This window comes from Scyliorhinus torazame, chromosome 10, assembly GCF_047496885.1.
Source record: "Scyliorhinus torazame isolate Kashiwa2021f chromosome 10, sScyTor2.1, whole genome shotgun sequence".
In the NCBI taxonomy this organism is placed as follows: domain Eukaryota; kingdom Metazoa; phylum Chordata; class Chondrichthyes; order Carcharhiniformes; family Scyliorhinidae; genus Scyliorhinus; species Scyliorhinus torazame.
In genome coordinates, this window is record NC_092716.1 from 149,553,960 (window position 1) to 149,576,027 (window position 22,068).

Below are 22,068 nucleotides of genomic sequence, written 5' to 3' on the forward strand. Positions count from 1 at the left end.
ATCGCGCCCTATGTCTCAGAGTTTCATATATCCTACCAAAAGATGGGTTTAATTGGAGCTTATACTGAATTCCATAGCAACAATGGTTATCTGAAGGAAGTGAGTGGAGTTAAAAGACAAGCTGTCAGGGTGCAAACAAGCTCAGCTGAACAGAAGAGGGATTAGGTCATTTTTCAGTGAAAAAGTGGTGAGTTCAACAACCATCCTGGTGCAGTACAGGAATCCAACACAGATGCAGTGACTAAATGAACAGTGAAGTGTTGGGTACTCTGACACACAGACGAACCAACACGGTTGCGTATGGTACAACGCAGTTTTATTTCATTGAACTATAAACATAGTCAACTCTGGTATTCAGCACATGGTGAACCTCTGAGTGGCTGGCAATGAGGTCTGTGCCCTGAGCTCTCTCCTGCTCGAGTGCCCAGGAAGTGGCGTGTTCCCTGCTTTGTACTGTGTATGCTCTTGTCCGTGAATGGCTGTCGTGTTGGTTGTTGATTGGTCCGTTGATCTGTCCATCATTATGTGTGTATGTATGTGCTGTGATGTTCACCTGAATATCATGACATCCCCTTTTTTACAGGATTATGTGCCTACGTGGTTATAAATAGAGATGTGTACTGAGTGTAGCTAAATGTGTGTGTGTGCAATATTTACAGCAGGTACATGGGGCTAAACTATATACAAGGGACGATGTCAGGTGTGACATAACAACGAGGTTGTACCATGAACAAAGAACGGGGAAATGTTAAACGATAAAGCGAATTCCTGTAACGATAAGAACATAAACATATTAACAAAGTGGTTGTATGAGTTCAATGTATGAACAGTCTCATAAGTCCAGTCTAGTAGGTGGGTGACGAATTTGGGTTGACCGCCTCAAGGGTGGGTCTGGAACCACCGGCTGAGGAACGAGCCTTGCCACGGGCGACGACGGAAGGGGCATGGTAGCAGGCAGCTCCACGAAGTCAAAATCAGGAACAACAGGAGGGCACGGTGTCGGTGTAAGGTCTCGTAGCGAGCGTGGAAGCAGGCAAAGAGCCCGGCGATTGCACCGACGAACGGATCCATCAGGCATGCGAACCAGGAACGAGCGGGGAGCCACGCGTCGGAGAACTTCGGCAGGTGCTGACCAGCCACCTTCTGGTAGGTGGATGCGGACTTTGTCTCCAGGAGCCAGGGTGGGAAGATCAGTTGCCCGTGTGTCATATGACCTCTTCTGGCGACCGCGCTGCTGTTGCATCCTGTGCAGTATCGGAGCATGGTCGATTGTTGGTGCCAGAATGGAAGGTACAGTAGTCCTGAGGGCGCGACCCATCAGCAGCTGGGCTGGTGAGAGACCAGTGGCTAGTGGGGCCGAGCGATAGGCCAGCAGGGCGAGGCAGAAATCCGATCCGGCAGCAGCAGCCTTACAGAGGAGCCGCTTGACAATGTGAACGCCCTTCTCCGCCTTTCCGTTGGACTGGGGGTGCAGAGGGCTGGACGTCACGTGTGTGAAGCCATACAAGGCAGCAAACGATGACCATTCCTGGCTGGCGAAACAGGGCCCATTGTCCAACATGACAGTCATCGGAATGCCGTGGCGAGCGAAGGTGTCTTTGCAGGCCCTTATGACAGCGGACGACGTCAAATCGTGCAGGCGTATGACCTCTGGGTAGTTGGAGAAGTAGTCAGCGACGATTACATGTTCACGCGCTCGGCAGGGACTGAGGTCCACACCCACCTTCGCCCATGGGGACGTCACCAGCTCATGGGGCAGAAGCGTTTCAGGAGGTTGCGCCGGCTGAAACCTTTGGCAGGTTGGGCAGTTAAGCACCATATTGGCAATATCGTCACTGATGCCCGGCCAGTATACCGCCTCTCGGGCCCTCCTTCTGCACTTCTCGACCCCCAGGTGGCCTTCGTGTAGTTGGTCGAGAACCAGCTTGTGCATGCTGTGCGGAATCACAATCCGGTCCAGCTTCAGAAGGACACCATCAATGAAGGCCAAGTCATCTCGGACATTGTAGAACTGCGGGCACTGTCCTTTGAGCCACCCTCCCGTCATGTGGCGCATCATATGTTGTAGAAGGGGGTCGGCCGTAGTCTCTCTGCGAATACGGGCCAGATTGGAGTCGTCAGCTGGCAGATTTGCCGATGTGAAGGCCACCTGCGCCTCGACCTGACAGACGAACCCCTCTGAATCGGGTGGTGTGCTCACTGCTCTAGATAGGGCATCCGCAATGATAAGGTCCTTCCCTGGGGTGTAGACCAGTTGGAAGTCATACCTCCTGAGTTTAAGTAGGATGTGCTGGAGGCGAGGGGTCATCTCATTCAGGTCCTTGTTTATGATGCTGACCAGGGGGCGGTGGTCAGTTTCAACAGTGAACCGGGGAAGACCATACACATAATCATGGAACTTGTCTAAACCGGTTAGCAAGCCCAGGCACTCCTTTTCGATCTGCACGTAGCGCTGCTCTGTGGGGGTCATGGCCCGCGAGGCATAGGCAACCGGGGCCCATGACGCAGTGTCATCCCGCTGCAGGAGCACTGCCCCAATGCCGGACTGGCTGGCATCAGTCGAGATTTTAGTGGCACGAGACGTGTCGAAAAGCGCCAGTACCGTCCTCCCATTCCTGCTGGTGTGTGTGCTGCCACTGGAACTCCGTGGGCTTTTTGACGAGGTGGCGCAGAGCTGTCGTGTGGGAGGCAAGGTTGGGAATGAACTTCCCGAAACTGGCACGTACAGGTGAGGGCCAGTGTACAAAGCTGTGTAAATATATCATTTTGCCATGTATATATCTTGCTCTGCGCGATTTCTCTTTTTTTTTGTTACGGGGGGGGGGGGTGGTTATTGTTTGTAAGGGAGAAAAATTGTGTTAAAAAACTTTAATAAATATACTTTTTTAAAAAAGGGAATGAACTTCCCCAGGAAGTTGACCATGCCTAGGAAGCGTGGTACTACTTTCTTGTCTGCCGGCTGCGGCATGGCTGTGATGGCGCTCACCTTGTCTGCATCCGGACGGACCCCTGACCGGGAAATGTGGTCCCCCAGGAACTTCAGCTCGGTTTGGCCAAAAGAACACTTGGCTCAGTTGAGGTCCAGGCCGTTTTCACAAATGCGTGCAAAGACGCGTTGGAGACGATAGATGTGCTCCTGTGGTGTGGACCAGATGATGACGTCGTCCACGTAGACGTGCACCCCTTCGATGCCTTCCATCATTTGCTCCATGATCCTATGAAAGACCTCTGATGCCGAGATGATGCTAAATGGCATTCGGTTGTAGCAGAACCTGCCGAAAGGGGTGTTGAAAGTGCACAGCTTTCGGCTGGACGGATCCAGTTGGATCTGCCAAAAGCCCTTAGAGGCATCCAGTTTTGTAAATATTTTCGCCTGGGCCATTTCACTCGTGATCTCTTCCCGTTTGGGTATGGGGTAGTGTTCCCTCATAATATTGTTATTGAGGTCTTTTGGGTCAATACAGATCCGGAGCTCGCCGGAGGGCTTCTTGACACACACCATGGAGCTGACCATGGCGTGGGCTCCGTGACCCGGGATAGCACCCCTTGGTGATGGAGATCCTGCAGCTGCTGCTTGAGCCGGTCTTTGAGTGGCGCGTGAATGACCGAGGTGGCGTCTGGTTTGAGCCAAATTCTATAGGTGTTTGGCAGTGTTCCCACGCCCTCGAATGCCTCCTGGTTGTGGGCGAGGAGCGATTGGAGCTGTGCGTTAACTCTGCATCCGGGAAGTCAGACGTTCCGTCTGGCGAGAGAGAGTGGACTCGTTGCACGAGGTGGAGAGCCTTGCATGCCTGTGCGCCTAGCAGGGAATCCTTCGATGAGCCGACTATCTCGAATGAGAGTGTGGCCGTGTGTGTGTTGTGTGTCACCTGGAGCTGGCAGGATCCCATAGCCGGGATAATGTTCCCGTTGTAGTCGACCATCCTGCACCGGGACGGCCGAATTGGTGGTCTGACCTTCATGGCGTAGAAGGCTGACCATGCTATGAGGTTAGTGGAGGCGCCAGTGTCCAGGCGGAAAGTTATCGGCGACCGGTTGACCGTCAGGGTGGCACACCATTCATCACCCGGATTGATCGTGTTAACTCTGTTCCCATCAATGACCGCAACACGGAAGGCGTCTCGGTCATCTGTGTCACCGGTCTGGATGTCATCTGGGCAAGATTCGTAATGGGGAGGCTGAATGGTCCGAACGTCCCTGCGAGGTTGCCGGAGTTGTGGAAGATTGACAGGTTGAGCTGCTCGACAGTAAGCAGCGTAGTGGCCCACCTTGCCACAGCGTAGGCATTGTCGGGTTCTTGCGGGACATTGCCGCTTTAAATGTGCAGCTCCACAGTTGCCGCACGTCGTGACGTCATGACGTTTGTTGCGCCACTGCGCATGCGCAGTTCGGTATGGCACGCCTGTGCATCACGTCCCTCAGTGTTGCCGTAGGTTTTGGCGCGCACAAGCGCGGGAGGCCTCGAAAAGCGTGTGAAATGGCCGGCAGCTTCCGGGCCACGGGCCGGGAGGAACTCGATCGCCTGGACCCGTTCGGCCTCGTGGGGCACCTGGCTCGCCGATCCGGCCGCGTAGGACCCCCGCCGCGCCGATTCGGTCGCCTGAAATTGTGCATAGCGGCTAGTCGCGTTTTCGTGCAGGCCACAGGCTTCGATTGCGGAGGCTAAGGTGAGGCCTTTTATTTTTAAAAGCTGCTGGCGTAGGGTGCCCGAGGTGACCCTAAAAACAATCTGGTTCCGAATCATGGAGTCCGAGGTGGTGTCGTAACCGCAGGACTGCGCGAGGATGCGGAGATGGGTAAGGAATGACTGAAAGAGCTCATCCTTACCTTGCAGGCGCTGCTGGAAGACATATCTCTCGAAGCTCTCGTTGATCTCGACGTTGAAGTGTTGGTCGAGCTTGAGAAGGACCGTCTTGTATTTGGATTTGTCCTCGCCTTCCACGAACACCGGGGAGTTGTAGATATGGATGGCGTGCTGCCCTGCGGTGGTGAGGAGGATGGCAATCTTTCTGGTGTCCGAGGCGCTCTCTCTCGTTGGCTTCCAGAAAGAGCTGGAAGCGCTGCTTGAACAGCTTCCAATTTACGCCGAGGTTCCCAGCGACTTGCAGCGGCTGCGGTGTGTTGACGGTGTCCATGGCGCAGGATGGCAGATTTGTGGGTAGGTGTCAATTCACTCCTGGTATCATGAAGTGTTGGGTACTCTGACACACAGACGAACCAACACGGTTGCGTATGGTACAACGCAGTTTTATTTCATTGAACTATAAACATTAAAAAACTCTGGTATTCAGCACATGGTGAACCTCTGAGTGGCTGGCAATGAGGTCTGTGCCCTGAGCCCTCTCCGCTCGAGTGCCCAGGAAGTGTTGTGTTCCCTGCTTTGTACTGTGTATGCTCTTGTCCGTGATTGGCTGTCGTGTTGTGTGTGTTGATTGGTCCGTTGATCTGTCCATCATTATGTGTGTATGTATGTGCTGTGATGTTCACCTGAATATCATGACAAACAGGAGGCCGAATATGGCCTGGCCAAAGCCGCACGAAGCAGCTGAAGCATCATAACTGTCGGTAAGGAAAGATTGGACTAAGTGGAGACAATGTTATGAGGCTCAGAGGAGACTGTCTAATGAGACTGGAATGGATATGCAGGGGCATTTCTGTTAATAAATCCAGGAGATGCAAACAAGTGGTGCAGAGTGTTAAGTTCACTGGGACTGGCGGAGATGGAGGAAGATGTTAAGAGATTAAATCAGTGAAGATCAGGAAAATAATGAACAGTTGGATTTCAAGGGGAGGTGAGGAGGGGAGTCATACAATTGATTTGGGCTTCCATCAAAGTCTCGTCAGCAGGTTTTTTAATGGTGAGGTAGAGTTGATAGACTAGATAGTTGAGAGAGATATCACTTGAGGGTAAATCACACTTGTATGGCCATTATTACGGCAGTTAAAATCTGTAAGGCGGCTGTGCAGGTATTTCTCTTATTGAAGTACGAGATGTCATAGGTGTGATCTGGATCTTAAGCAGACAAAATAAAGTCTAAAAGTGATGTTTCTTACCAAGATTTTACAAGCTGTTGATTTTACTTTCCATTCATTTACTGTAAAAAAAATCTTACGACACCAGCTTAAAGTCCAATAGGTTTGTTTGGAATCACTAGTTTTCAGAGCGCAGCTCCTTCATCAGGTGAATCACGAGTGAAAGCTAGTGATTTGAAACAAACCTGTTGAGCTTCAACCTGGTGTTGCAAGACTTCTTACTGTGCCCACCCCAGTCCAACACCGGCATCTCCACGTCATTCATTTTCTGAACAGTGCGCTGACCCGGGGATTAAATGTCCTCCTTCATTTGTCACTTTGCTACTTCCTACCTAACTGATTTCCGTTTGGGTCGTTCTGTCTTTTCTCTCAACAAATTGTGTTCGCAAGAAGTTTGTGATGTTACTGAGAATACAGACAGGAACAATTTTCTCTTTATTAGCTGGGGGATTCTCTCCAGCAAATACTGCACACTCAGATACTGCAAATTGAATTAACAGCAGCCTTTATAATTCCATTCCAGGCACTCGCAAAGAAAGCAAAAGCAGGAAAGCTGCGACCTGAGGAGTACCAGGGGGGATCCTTCAGGTAAAACATCAGCAACTCTACACTTTTACCTCAACCGTTCGACTTGTAGTTCGATATTAAAGCACTGGCAGTTTGTAATTTTGTCGAGTTAGGGCATGTTTATTTTTCCTGGAATCTTCTCTTCCACTTTTGTTCTCAGTCCTTTATTGGCTGCAGCCACATTGTAAGTGGGAAGCAATGCCATGGCCTGTCTAAAGTTTACCAAAATGAGACAGCCTGTCCAACATTCTTTGCATATGCAGCATGTTGCCTGGGTGATTAGCGGTTGACAGTCTGCCTGTAAAGGTGTCCTGCACAGTCCTAATGCCAACAACTCTTGGGCTCTTACAGAAATAAAGCAGGCACTGTTCCTTGGAAATACTGCAGCCAGTGCAATGAAAGAAAGTATAAGGTGCACAAACAAATATAAACATGCACCATGTTTCTGCCCCCCCCCCCCCCCGAAGATTTTCTAATGAAGCAGACACTTAGCTATAACCTCCCTAGGCCCAGGCATGCAACTCTTTTAATAGGATGTCTAACTGCAATGATACCTCTCCTGGCAGTTGGAGCAGTAGAGATGCATGGAACATATTTTTAGCCCTGACAGTGTGGACAATCAGCGGTGAATTTTAACCTGACCAATTTGCAGAGCTTGCACAATAAGTCATTGTGCGTTTCAAATGAAGGACACCTCAATGGTCAGAACTCTGCAATGTGTGCACAAAATGAAAAAGCCTTAAATCTGGTCAGATAGGAAGGGAAGTGACATGATCTGCGGTGCTGTCATATTGGCAAGGTCGATTACTGCATCCTATTTCTGAATGTCCAGTTCTCATGTGAGTTAAAACTGAGCTTTTTAAGCTGATTGGCCAAGTTCAGAAAAGTTCACATGATACACTTAACCTAAAGAGCCCATCTGGGCCTTTGAAGTTGTGTAAGCAACACAGAAGCTATCGTCGCTGAAGGCTGAGGAAAAGTTATGAGATGGTCCTGATAAATTAGCCTTCATAGATCTACATCTGACGGGACCTGATGGGGATATGTAATTTACTTGATAGGCGAGAGAAAGTAAATCTAAAACAGATATCAGTTATGTCCGGCAAGCAGGAAAATAAAACACATTGGGCAGGATTTTCCACCCCACCCCCCAAGACGTGTTTGGCAGTGACCGAGACGACCACCATTGGCAGACAGTGGAATCTTCTGGTCCCGCTGCTGACAATGGGTTTTCTGGAAGATCCCGCCAGCGGGGACAGCCAGAAAATGTCATCCATTGTGTGTGCAGATTATAGAAAGTATTCCTTTCTGATCAGTGCTGGACTTGTTACCCAGAGATAGCATCCTATTGTAAGTTCATGATTTTGTGAAATGTTATCTCTTTCAATGCAGATTTTACCTGTTAGAATTCAAATCCAGTGGATAACTGTCATGATCAGATTGGATGTGTCTGTAAGGTGTAATAAGAAGCAATACATGTGCCAGAGGGCTGCAAACACATAGAGCAACACTGGGCAAGAAAAAGCAATCACAGAATCAGAGACACTGAGACGGATAGAAAGGAAAAAATTCAAACACACACAGGGACAGAGAGAACACAGGATAATGAGAGGGAAAAGCAGAAACACTGACTGAGAAAGAGGATCATAGATTCACAGGGACGAAGAGATAGAGAGAGGACATCACAGATACGGGGACGGAGGGGGAAGATGCAGGAACAGAGAGAGTTAAATCACACTAATAGTGACAGAGAGAGTCACAGAGAAAATCACAAACACACACAGGGACACAGCGGAAATCACAAACGCAGATAGACAGAGAATCAGGCACGTACAAATAAAGGGAAAATCACTGCCAGACAGGGACAGAGGGGTCATCAGAGACGCATGGAGACAGATAGAGGGGGGGAATCACAAACACACCAGGACAGAGCTAGGGTAGATCACACACACAGGGACAGAGGAGGATTCACAGACACACAGGGTCAGAGAGACATGGTTCACAAAAACAGGGACTGAGAAGGGGTGGATCACACACACAAGGAGGGGGGGGGGGGGGCGATCACAGACACATAAGGATACAGAGAGAGGGATCAGAGACACACAGGGACAGACAGAGGTGGGTCAGGGACATAGGGATAGAGAGAGAGGGGAATCAGAGACACACAGGGACCGAGAGAGGGGATCACAGACACACAGGGACAGAGAGAGGGGATCACAGGCACACAGGGACAGAGAGAGGGGGGATCACAGGCACACACGAACAGAGAGAGAGGGGATCACAGGCACGTACAGAGTAAGAGGGAATCAGAGACCCAGAGGGACACAGAGAGAGGATCACAGACACACAGGGACAGAGAGAGAGGGGATCACAGGGACAGAGACAGAGGGAATCACAGACACACAGGGACAGACAGAGAGGGCATTACAGACACACAGGGATAGAGAGAGGGGGGATCACAGACACACAGGGACAGAGAGAGGGAATCACAGGCACACAGGAACAGAGAGAGAGGGGATCACAGACACACAGGGACAGAGAGAGAGGGGATCACAGAGACAGAGAGAGAGGGAATCACCGACACACAGGGCCAGAGAAAGAGGGGATCACAGGGACAGAGAGAGAGAGGGGATCACAGACACACATAGACAGAGAGAGTGGGAATCACAGACACACATAGACAGAGAGAGTGGGAATCACAGACACACAGGGTCAGAGAGAGGGGAGATCACAGACACACAGGACAGAGAGAGGAGGAATCAGAGACACACAGGGACAGAGAGAGAGGGGATTACAGACACACAGGGACAGAGGGAGAGGGGATCAGAGACACACAGGGACAGAGAGAGCGGAACACAGACACACAGGGACCGAGAGAGAGGGGATCAGAGACACGCAGGGACAGAGAGATGGGGGAACACAGGCACAGAGAGAGAGGGGATCACAGACACACAGGGACAGAGAGAGAGGGGATCACAGACACAGAGGGACACAGAGAGAGGGGTCACAGACACACAGGCACAGAGAGAGAGGGGATCACATACACCCAGGGACAGGGAGAGAGTGGATCACTGACAGACGGGGACAGAGCGAGGGGGGATCACAGACACACAGGGACAGAGAGAGACAGAGGATCACACACACAGGGACACAGAGAGTGGGGATCACAGAGACACACTGACAGAGATAAAGGGGATCACTGACACACAGGGCCAGTGAGAAGGGATCAGAGACACACGGACACAGAGAGGGGATCACAGACACACAGGGACCGAGAGAGAGGGGATCAGAGACACACAGGGACAGAGAGATGGGGGATCAGAGACACACAGGAACAGAGAGAGAGGTGACCAAAGATACACAGGGACAGAGAGAGAGGGGATCACAGACACAGAGGGACACGGAGAGAGGGGATCACAGACAGACAGGCACAGAGAGAGAGGTGATTACAGACACACAGGGACACATGCTGGGGCTGTTTAGCACAGGGCTAAATCGCTGGCTTTGAAAGCAGACCAAGGCAAGCCAGCAGCACGGTTCAATTCCCGTAACAGCCTCCCTGAACAGGCGCCAGAATGTGGCAACTAGGAGCTTTTCACAGTAACTTCATTGAAGCCTACTTGTGACAATAAGCAATTTTCATTTCATTTCATTCATTCAGGGACAGAGAGAAAGAGGGTCACAAACACACAGGGACAGAGAGAGGGGATCACAGACACACAGGGACTGTGAGAGAGGGGATCACAGACACACAGGGACTGTGAGAGAGAGGATCACAGACAGACATGGACAAAGAGAGATTGGATCACCGACAGACGGGCACAGAGAGAGAGGGGATCAGAGACACACAGGGACAGAGAGAGAGAGGGGATCACAGACACACAGGGACAGAGAGAGGGGGGATCACAGGCACACAGGACAGAGAGAGAGGATCACAGACACACAGGGACAGAGAGAGAGAGGACTACAGACACACAGGGATATAGAAAGGCGATCAGGGACAGAGACAGAGGGAAATACATACACACAGGGACAGAGAGAGGCGATCAGGGACATAGAGAGAGAGGGCATTACAGGCACACAGGGACAGAGAGAGAGAGGGGATCACACGGACAGAGAGAGAGGGATCAGATACACACAGGGACAGGCAGAGGGGGGTCAGGGACAAAGGGACAGAGAGAGAGGGGATCAGAGACATACTAGGACAGAGAGAGGGGATCACAGACACATTGGGACAGAGAGAGGGGATCACAGGCACAGAGGGACACGGGGAGAGGGGATCAGAGACATAGAGGAACAGAGAAAGAGGGGATCACATACACACGTACAGAGTGAGATGGAATCAGAGACACACAGGGACAGAGAGAGAGGGGGGATCACAGACACACAGGGACAGAGAGAAAGGGGAGTATAGACACACTGGGACAGAGAGAGAGGGCATCAGAGAGGCACAGGGACAGAGAGAGGGGGGTTCAGAGACACATAGGGACAGAGAGAGCGGATCACAGACACACAGGGACAGAGAGAGAGGGGATCAAAGATACACAGGGACAGAGAGAGGGGGGATCACAGACACACAGGCACAGAGAGAGAGGGGATGACAGACACACAGGCGCAGAGAGAGAGTGGATCAGAGACACACAGGGACAGAGAGATTGGGGAACACAGACACACAAAGGCAGAGAGAGGGGGCATCAAAGATACACAGGGACAGAGAGAGAGTGGATCACAGACACAGAGGGACACAGAGAGAGGGGTCACAGACACACAGGCACAGAGAGAGAGGGGATGACAGACACACAAGGTCAGAGAGAGAGGGGATCACAGACAGAGAGAGAGAGAGAGAGGGGATCAGAGACACACTGGGACAGAGAGAGAGAGGATCACAGACACACAGGGACAGAGAGAGAGGGGATCACAGACACACAGGGACAGAGAGAGGGGGGATCAGAGAGTCACAGGGCCAGAGAGAGAGGGCATCAGAGAGGCACAGGGACAGAGAGAGGGGTTCACAGGGACAGAGACAGAGGGAATCACAGACACACAGGGACAGACAGAGAGGGGATTACAGACACACAGGAACAGAGAGAGAGGGGATCGCAGACACACAGGGACAGAGAGAGAGGGGATCGCAGACACACGGACAGAGACAGAGGGGATCACAGACACACAGGGACAGAGAGAGAGAGGATCACAGACACACAGGGACAGACAGAGAGGGGATTACAGACACACAGGAACAGAGAGAGAGGGGATCGCAGACACACAGGGACAGAGAGAGAGGGGATCGCAGACACACGGACAGAGACAGAGGGGATCACAGACACACAGGGACAGAGAGAGAGAGGATCACAGACACACAGGGACAGAGAGAGAGGGGATAAGAGACACACAGGGACAGAGAGATGGGAGAACACAGACACACAGGGACAGAGAGAGAGGTGATCACAGACACAGGTACCGAGAGAGAGGGGATAAGAGACACACAGGGACAGAGAGGGGGGATCACAGACACAGAGGGACACAGAGAGAGGGGATCACAGACGCACAGGCACAGAGAGAGAGGGGATGACAGACACACAGGCGCAGAGAGAGAGGGGATCACAGACACACAGGGACAGTGAGAGGGGGGATCTGAGACACACAGGGACAGAGAGAAAGGGGATTACAGACACACTGGGACAGGGGGGCGGGGGTTCAGAGACACATAAGGACAGAGAGAGAGCGGATCACAGACACACAGGGACAGAGAGAGAGAGCGGAACACAGACACACAGGGACAGAGAGAGTGGATCAGAGACACACAGGGACAAAGTGATTGGGGAACACAGACACACAAAGACAGAGAGAGAGGGGATCAAAGATACACAGGGTCACAGAGAGAGGGGTCACAGACACACAGGCACAGAGCGAGAGGGGATGACAGACACACAGGCGCAGAGAGGGAGGGGATCACAGACACACGAGGTCCGAGAGAGAGGGGATCACACGCACACAGGGACAGAGAGAGAGAGAGGGGATCAGAGACACACTGGGACAGAGAGAGAGAGAGAGAGGATCACAGGCACACAGGGACAGAGAGAGAGGGGATCACAGACACACAGGGACAGAGAGAGGGGGGATCAGAGAGACACAGGGCCAGAGAGAGAGGGCATCAGAGAGGCACAGGGACAGAGAGAGGGGTTCACAGGGACAGAGACAGGGAATCACAGACACACAGGGACAGACAGAGAGGGGATTACAGACACACAGGAATAGAGAGAGAGGGGATCGCAGGCACACAGGGACAGACAGAGAGGGCATTACAGACACACAGGAACAGAGAGAGAGGGGATCACAGACACACAGGGACAGAGAGAGAGGGGATAATAGACACACAGGGACAGAGAGATGGGAGAACACAGACACACAGGGAGACAGAGAGAGGGGATCAGAGTGACAGGGACAGAGAGAGAGGTGATCACAGACACACGAGGTCAGAGAGAGAGAGAGAGGGGATCAGAGACACACTGGGACAGAGAGAGAGAGAAAGGGGATCAGAGACACACTGGGACAGAGAGAGAGAGAGAGGGGATCAGAGACACACTGGGACAGAGAGAGAGAGAGGATCACAGACACACAGGGACAGAGAGAGAGGGGATAATAGACACACAGGGACAGAGAGATGGGAGAACACAGACACACAGGGAGACAGAGAGAGGGGATCAGAGTGACAGGGACAGAGAGAGAGGTGATCACAGACACACGAGGTCAGAGAGAGAGAGAGAGGGGATCAGAGACACACTGGGACAGAGAGAGAGAGAGGATCACAGACACACAGGGACAGAGAGAGAGGGGATCACAGACACACAGGGACAGAGAGAGGGGGGATCAGAGAGACACTGGGCCAGAGAGAGAGGGCATCAGAGAGGCACAGGGACAGAGAGAGGGGTTCACAGACACACGGGGTCACAGAGAGAGGGGATCACAGACACACAGAGACAGAGGGAGAGGATCACAGACACACAGGGACAGACAGAGAGGGGATCACAGACACACAGGGACAGAGAGAGAGGGGATCAGAGAGACACAGGGACAGAGAGAGAGGGGATCACAGACACAGGGACAGAGAGGGGGGATCAGAGACACACTGGGACAGAGAGAGCGAGAGGATCACAGACACACAGGGACCGAGAGAGAGAGGATAAGAGACACACAGGGACAGAGAGAGCGGAGATCAGAGACACACAGGGACAGACAGAGAGGGGATGAGAGACAGAGAGAGAGGTGATCAAAGACACACAGGGACAGAGAGAGAGGTGATCACAGACACACAGGGACAGAGAGGGGATAAGAGACACACAGGGACAGAGCGAGCGTGGAGCAGAGACACACAGGGACACAGAGAGAGGGGATCACGGACACACGGACACCGAGAGAGGGGATCGTAGACACACAGGCACAGAGAGAGAGGGGATCAGAGACGCACAGGGACAGAGAGAGAGGGGATAAGAGACACACAGGGACAGAGAGATGGGTGAACACAGACACACAAGGACAGAGAAAGAGGGGATCACAGACACACAGGGACCGAGAGAAAAGGGAGTATAGACACACTGGGACAGAGAGAGGGGCTCACAGACACACAGGGACAGAGAGAGGGGGGGATCTGAGACACACAGGGACAGAGAGAAAGGGGATTACAGACACACAGGGACAGAGAGAGGGGGGTTCAGAGACACATAGGGACAGAGAGAGAGAGAGCGGATCACAGACACACAGGGATAGAGAGAGAGCGGGAACACAGACACACAGGGACACAGAGAGAGGATCAGAGACACACAGGGACAGAGAGGGGGGATCAGAGAGACACAGGGACAGAGAGAGAGGGGATCGGAGAGGCACGGAGAGAGAGAGGGGATCACAGACACACGGGGTCAGAGAGAGAGGGGATCACAGACACACAGGGACAGAGAGAGAGAGGGGATCAGGGACACACAGGGACAGAGAGAGAGAGAGGATAAGAGACACACGGACAGAGAAAGCGGAGATCAGAGACACACAGAGTCAGAGAGAGGGGATTAGAGACAGAGAGAGAGGTGATCAAAGACACACAGGGACAGAGAGAGAGAGGGATCACAGACACACAGGGACAGAGAGACAGAGGGGATCAGAGACACACAGAGCCAGACAGAGAGGGGATAAGAGACACACAGGGATACAGAGAGAGGGGATCACAGACATACTGGGACAGAGAGTGAGGGGATCACAGACACACAGGGACAGAGAGAGGGGGGATCTGAGACACACAGGGACAGAGAGAAAGGGGATTACAGACACACAGGCACCGAGAGAGAGGGGATAAGAGACACACAGGGACAGAGAGATAGGGGATAAGAGACACACAGGGACAGAGCGAGAGGGGAGCAGAGACACACAGGGACACAGAGAGAGGGGATCATAGACACACAGGGACACAGAGAGAGGGGATCAAAGACACACAGGCACAGAGAGAGAGGGGATCACAGACACTCAAGGACAGAGAGGCAGAGGGGATCAGAGACACACAGGGACAGAGAGAGAGGGGGATAAGAGACATACAGGGACAGAGAGATGGGAGAACGCAGACGCACAAGGACAGAGAAAGAGGGGATCACAGACACACAGGGACCGAGAGAGAGGGGATAAAAGACAACGGACAGAGAGCGGGGTGATCACAGACACACAGGGACAGAGAGAAAGGGGAGTATAGACACACTGGGACAGAGAGAGAGGGGCTCACAGACACACAGGGACAGAGAGAGGGAGGATCTGAGACATACAGGGACAGAAAGAAAGGGGATCACAGACACAGAGGGACACAGAGAGAGGGGATCACAGACGCACAGGCACAGAGAGAGAGGGGATGACAGACACACAGGCGCAGAGAGAGAGGGGATCACAGACTCACAGGGACAGAGAGAGAGAGGATAAGAGACACACAGGGACAGAGAGAGCGGAGGTCAGAGACACACAGGGACAGACAGAGAGGGGATGCGAGACGGAGAGAGAGGTGATTAAAGACACACGGGGACAGAGAGAGAGGTGATCACAGACACACAGGGACTGAGAGACAGAGGGGATCAAAGACACACAGGGACAGAGGGGGGATCTGAGACACACAGGGACAGAGAGAAAGGGGATTACAGACACACTGGGACAGAGAGGGGGGGGTTCAGAGACACATCAGGACAGAGAGAGAGCGGATCACAGACACACAGGGACAGAGAGAGTGGATCAGAGACACACAGGGACAGAGAGATTGGGGAACACAGACACACAAAGACAGAGAGAAAGGGGATTACAGACACACTGGGACAGAGAGAGAGGGGATCAAAGATACACAGGGACAGAGAGAGAGGGGATCACAGACACAGAGGGACACAGAGAGAGGGGTCACAGACACACAGGCACAGAGAGAGAGGGGATGACACACACAGGCGCAGAGAGAGAGGGGATCACAGACACACACGGAGACAGAGAGGGGGGATCAGAGAGACACAGGGACAGAGAGAGAGGTGATCACAGACACACGGGGTCAGAGAGAGAGAGGATCACCGACACACAGGGACAGAGAGAGAGAGGGGATCAGAGACACACTGGGACAGAGAGAGAGAGAGGATCACAGACACACAGGGACAGAGAGAGAGGGGATCACAGCCACACAGAGCCAGAGAGAGGGGGATCACAGACACACAGGGACCGGGAGAGGCGGGATCACAGACACACAGGGACAGAGAGAGAGGGGATCAGAGACACACAGGGACTGAGGAAGGGGGGAATCACAGACACACAGGGACAGAGAGAGAGGGGGGATCACAGACACACAGGGACAGAGAGAAAGGGGAGTATATACACACTGGGACAGAGAGCGAGGGGCTCACAGACACACAGGGACAGAGAGAGGGGGGATCTGAGACACACAGGGACCGAGAGAAAGGGGATTACAGACACACTGGGACAGAGATGGGGGGGGTGGGGTTCAGAGACACATAAGAATAGAGAGAGAGCGGATCACAGACACAGATTGGGCGGATCAGCGATACACAGGGACATAGAGAGAGGGGATCAATGACACACAGGGACAGAGAGAGAGAGAATCACAGCCACACAGGGCCGATAGAGAGGGAATCACAGACACACAGGACAGAGAGGGAGGGGATCACAGACACACACGACAGAGCGCGAGGGGATCACAGTCACACAAGAACAGAGAGGGATGGGGTCACAGTCACATAGGGACAGAGAGAGAGGGGATCAGGGCCCCACAGGGACAGCGAGCGAGTGGATCAGAGAGACACAGGGACAGAGAGAGAGGGGATCACAGAAACACGGGGACAGAGAGAGAGGGGATCACAGACTCACAGGGATAGAGAGACAGGGGATCACAGACACACAGGAATAGAGAGAGAGGGGATCAGAGACACACAGGGACAGAGTGAGAAGGGATCACAGACACACAGGGACAGAGCGAGAGGGGATCAGAGCCATACAGGGACAGAGCGAGAAGGGATCACAGACACACAGGGACAGAGCGAGAGGGGATCAGAGACACACAGGGACAGAGAGAAGGGATCAGAGACCCACAGTGACAGCGAAAGAGAGAGGATCACAGACACACAGGGACAGAGAGTGAGGGGATCACAGAGCGAGAGGGGATGACAGTCACACAAGAACAGAGAGAGAGGGAATCACAGACACACGGACAGAGAGAGAGGGGATCAGGGACATCGGGACAGGGAGAGAGAGGATGACAGACACACAGAGACAGAGAGAGAGGGGATGGCAGACAGACAGGTACGGAGAGAGAGGGGATCACAGGGACAGAGACAGAGGGGATCACAGAGAGAGGGGATCGGAGACACACGGACAGAGAGAGAGGGGATCAGAGACACACGGACAGACAGAGAGGGGATCAGAGACACACGGACAGACAGAGAGGGAATCACAACACACAGGGACTGGGAGAGTGCGGATCACAGACACACAGGAACAGAAAGAGAGGGGATCAGAGACACACACTGACAGTGAAAGAGGGGATCACACGTGCACAGGTCCAGAGAGGAGGGGATCATAGACGCACAGGGACAGAGAGAGAGGGGATCACAGCCACACAGGGACAGGAGAGACGGTATCACAGACACACAGCGACAGAGGAGAGTGGATCACAGACAGATGGGGACAGAGAGGGGATCACAACACGCACGGACAGAGAGAGAGCGGATCACAGACACACAGGGACAGAGAGAGAGGTGATCAGAGACACACAGGGACAGAGAGGGAGGGGATCACAGACACACAGGGACAGAGAGAGAGAGAGGTTCAGTGAAGGACAGGGGCAGGAGAGACGGTATCACAGATACACACCGACAGAGAGGGGATCACAGACAGACGGTCAGAGAGAGAGGGGATCACAACACGCACGGACAGAGAGAGCGGATCACAGACACACAGTGACAATGAAAGAGGGGATCACAGACACACGGGAACAGAGAGAGTGGGTATCAGAGACACAGAGGGACAGAGAGAGAGAGGGAATCAGAGACACACGGGAACAGAGAGAGTGGGGATCAGAGACACAGAGGGACAGAGAGAAAGGGGATCAGAGACACACAGGGACAGAGAGAGAGAGGGAATCAGAGATACATTGGGAGAGAGAGAGGGGGGATCACAGACACACAGGGACCGAGAGAGAAGGGATCACAGACACACATGGACAGAGAGAGAGGGGATCACAGATACAGATAGAGGGGATCAGCGACACACAGGGACAGAGAGAGAGAGAGGTGATCACAGACACACAGAGAGAGAGGGGATCACAGACACACAGGGACAGAGAGAGAGAGGATCAGAGACGCACAGGGACAGGAGAGACGGTATCACAGACACACAGCGACAGAGAGAGAGGGGATCACAGACAGACGGGAACAGAGGGAGAGGGGATCACAGACAGACGGACAGAGAGAGAGGGGATCACAACACGCACGGACAGAGAGAGAGCGGATCACAGACACACGGGAACAGAGAGGGTGGGGATCAGAGACACACAGGGACAGAGAGAGAGAGGGAATCAGAGACACATTGGGAGAGAGAGAGAGGGGATCACAGACACACACGGACCGAGAGAGAAGGGATCACAGACACACAGGGACAGAGAGAGAGGGGATCACAGATACAGATAGAGGGGATCAGCGACACACAGGGATAGAGAGAGAGGGGATCAATGACACACAGGGCCAGAGAGAGAGAGAATCACAGCCACACAGGGCCGAGAGAGAGGGGATCACGGACATACAGGGCCAGAGAGAGAGGGGATCACAGCCACACAGGGCCGAGAGAGGGGGGATCACGGACACACAGGGCAGAGAGTGAGGGGATCACAGACACACAGGACACAGAGAGAGGGGATCAGGGACCCACAGGGACAGCGAGCGAGGGGATCACAGAGACACAGGAACAGAGAGAGGGGATCACAGACACAGGGACAGAGCGAGAGGGATCGGAGACACATGCTGACAGAGAGAGAGGGGATCACAGACACAGGGACAGATAGAGGGGGGCTCAGAGACATAGAGGGACAGAGTGAGAGGTGATCACAGGCACACGGGGACTGAGCGAGAGGGGATCACAGGGACAGAGAGAGGGGGGATCAGAGATACATAGGGACAGAGAGAGAGGGGATCACATACAACAGGAGCAGAGAGAGGGGGGATCACAGACTCACAGGAACAGAGAGAGGGGATCACAGACACAGGGACAGAGCGAGAGGGGATCACAGACACACAGGAACTGAGTGAGAGGGAATCACAGACACAGGAACAGAGCGAGAAGGGATCAGGAACACACAGGGACAGAGAGAGAGGGGATCACAGGGACAGGGACAGAGGGAATCACCGACACAGGGACAGAGCGCGAAGGGATCACAGACACACACGGACAGAGAAAGAGGGGATCACAGACACACACGGGCAGAGAGAGAGGGGATCACAGACACAGGGACAGAGCGAGAAGGGATCACAGACACACAGGGACAGAGTGAGAGAGGATCAGAGACGCACTGGGACAGGAGAGACGGTGTCACAGACACACAGCGACAGAGAGAGAGGGGATCACAGACAGACGGACAGTGAAAGCGGGGATCACACGCGCATAGGGACAGAGAGAGAGGGGAATCACAGACACACAGGGACAGAGAGAGGCGGGATCACAGACACGGGGGCAGGGTGAGAAGGGATCACAGACACACTGGGACAGGGAGAGAGGGGATCACAGACACACACGGACACACAGAGAGGGGATCACAGACACACACGGACAGGGAGAGAGGGGATCACAGACACTGGGACAGAGAGAGAAGGGATCACAGACACACTGGGATATGGAGAGAGTGATCACAGACACACAGGGACAGCGAGATAGGGAATCAGGGACAGAGTGGAGATTAGAGCCACATAGAGACAGGGAGAGCCCACTGAGGTACTGAGAAAGCACCACAGATACACCCAGGAACAGAGAACCACAGATGCACACAGAGACAGACATGGAGAGAGATAAAACACACATTTCCATACAATGATAGTGCTAGACAAATACAGACAAGTTCACCAGTTAACCACATGCATAAACAGAGAACAAGAGAAGGGCATGGACAGAGATACCAACACAGCAACGCACATGGGCAGACAGAAAGAGACCCACAGAACATCTCGCCCTAAATTCAGTTCTCCTCATGTATAATTTAAAATAGAATTAATGAGGAGGTGGACATCTAAGAAATCACCTATGGATGGGGCAGGTTCAGGAACTTCAATGCATCTTGTGATGTCACATGCTGACATCTGCCTGATTGACAATGCAGTATCCTCAGACCACCAACTACAACTGAGGGAGAGTTTAGCTCTCAACTGGATATGGAATCACGTGAACTGATATTTTAGCATTTACACTGTTTCCGTAGTCAGCTGCACCCTCTCTCCCTAACCATCCCCCCCCCCCCCCCCCCCCCCACTCCCAACCCAAGGAGTAGATAAGAGAAAACAAGTGGAAGAGTGAGCAGAGAATTGGTCTTCAGAGCCCACCACACATCTTAAATGTTATTTATTTAGTTCTTCCACGTGGTAAATATATGACAAATGAATGAATGTAGTATTTCCAGCCTCATAGTTAGTTTTGATGTTTGCTTTAAGTATAACATTTCAAACAGAAGTACATAACATTGGCAGTGACTGACACAGGCAGTTACCTGAGAGGAGCAAGCGACTGATGGCAGGAAGGTGGGCGGTGTGTAATAAGAACGTGGTACGAACAACACTAGCGGGTTACTGACGATACAGGCAGGGAAACTGACAATACAGGCAGGGGAACTGACGATACAGGCGGGGAAACTGACGATACAGGCAGGGGAACTGACGATACAAGCAGGGGAACTGACGATACAGGCAGGGGAACTGACGATACAAGCAGGGGCACTGACGATACAGGCAGGGGAACTGGCGATACAGGCGGGGAACTGACGATACAAGCAGGGGAACTGACGATACAGGCAGGGGAACTGATGATACAGGCAAGTAGGTAATTGACAGGAAAAGGTCATTGATGACTTGTGACTGGGCATCGAAGGCTGCAGAAGAAGTGAAGATAGTCATCTTCTTTTTGTTTGTTTTTTCAGTATCTCCAATTTGGGAATGTTTGGAATCAGCGGTTTCAGTGCTGTGATTAACCCCCCTCAAGCTTGTATCTTGGCCATCGGACAGTCACGTCAAGATCTGACAGTTTCTGAAGATGATAAAGGGAACCCCCGCCTCTGCCAAAAAGACATGGTGACAGTCACTCTGTCCAGTGATGGCCGTGTGGTGGACGATGAACTTGCATCTCAGTTTTTGGAGAACTTCAGGCTTAACCTGGAGAATCCAAAGCGATTATCTTTGTTCTAGGCTGCATTTTCTGAGCTTCATCTACCAAGGAATTTGAATGTTACATGGAAGGCATCACAGAATGTATCTGTGATGCACAGAGTTTATTTTATTGTTAACGTTGTAACATTGCAGGGGAATATCGACCCTGCCTTTACTGCTACCTGTGTGCCAGGCCAAATAAAACTTATGCTTGTTATTTATTTCATTGGGTTGCCATTTTCATCTCTTGATTATCAACACTGCCTGACTACAGACATCTTCCTTTTGCTTGGAAGAAAATAAAGGCCCTTTCCAAACACCTTGTGACCTACTCTCTCGACCTTGTACCCATTAAACTGCTGATCTTTTCCTGGTCCCCATGTTGCTCGATGCGGTTTACATTTCTTAGTCTTCGGCTGTTAGAAGAAAGAGATGTGATCTCATTGAAACGTATAAGATCATGAACTGACAGGATGCTGAAAGGATGTTTCCCCTTGTGGGAGAGACTGGAATTAGTGGACACTGTTTAAAAACAAGAGGGCTCCCATTTAAAACG

The 22,068-nt window shown here is 52.4% G+C and overlaps 1 protein-coding gene across 1 annotated transcript in view; it reads left to right on the forward strand.

The window, feature by feature from the left end:
• Positions 1-21,733, forward strand: part of pdhx (pyruvate dehydrogenase complex component X) — a 494,696-nt gene extending 472,963 nt beyond the window's left edge. Inside the window, exons 10-11 of the mRNA XM_072518815.1 lie at positions 6,557-6,621; positions 21,287-21,733. Of these exons, the coding sequence (XP_072374916.1) occupies positions 6,557-6,621; positions 21,287-21,551 (330 nt within the window). The 3' untranslated portion in view covers positions 21,552-21,733. The remainder of the gene's footprint in view (positions 1-6,556; positions 6,622-21,286) is intronic.
• Positions 21,734-22,068: the final 335 nt, after the last annotated feature.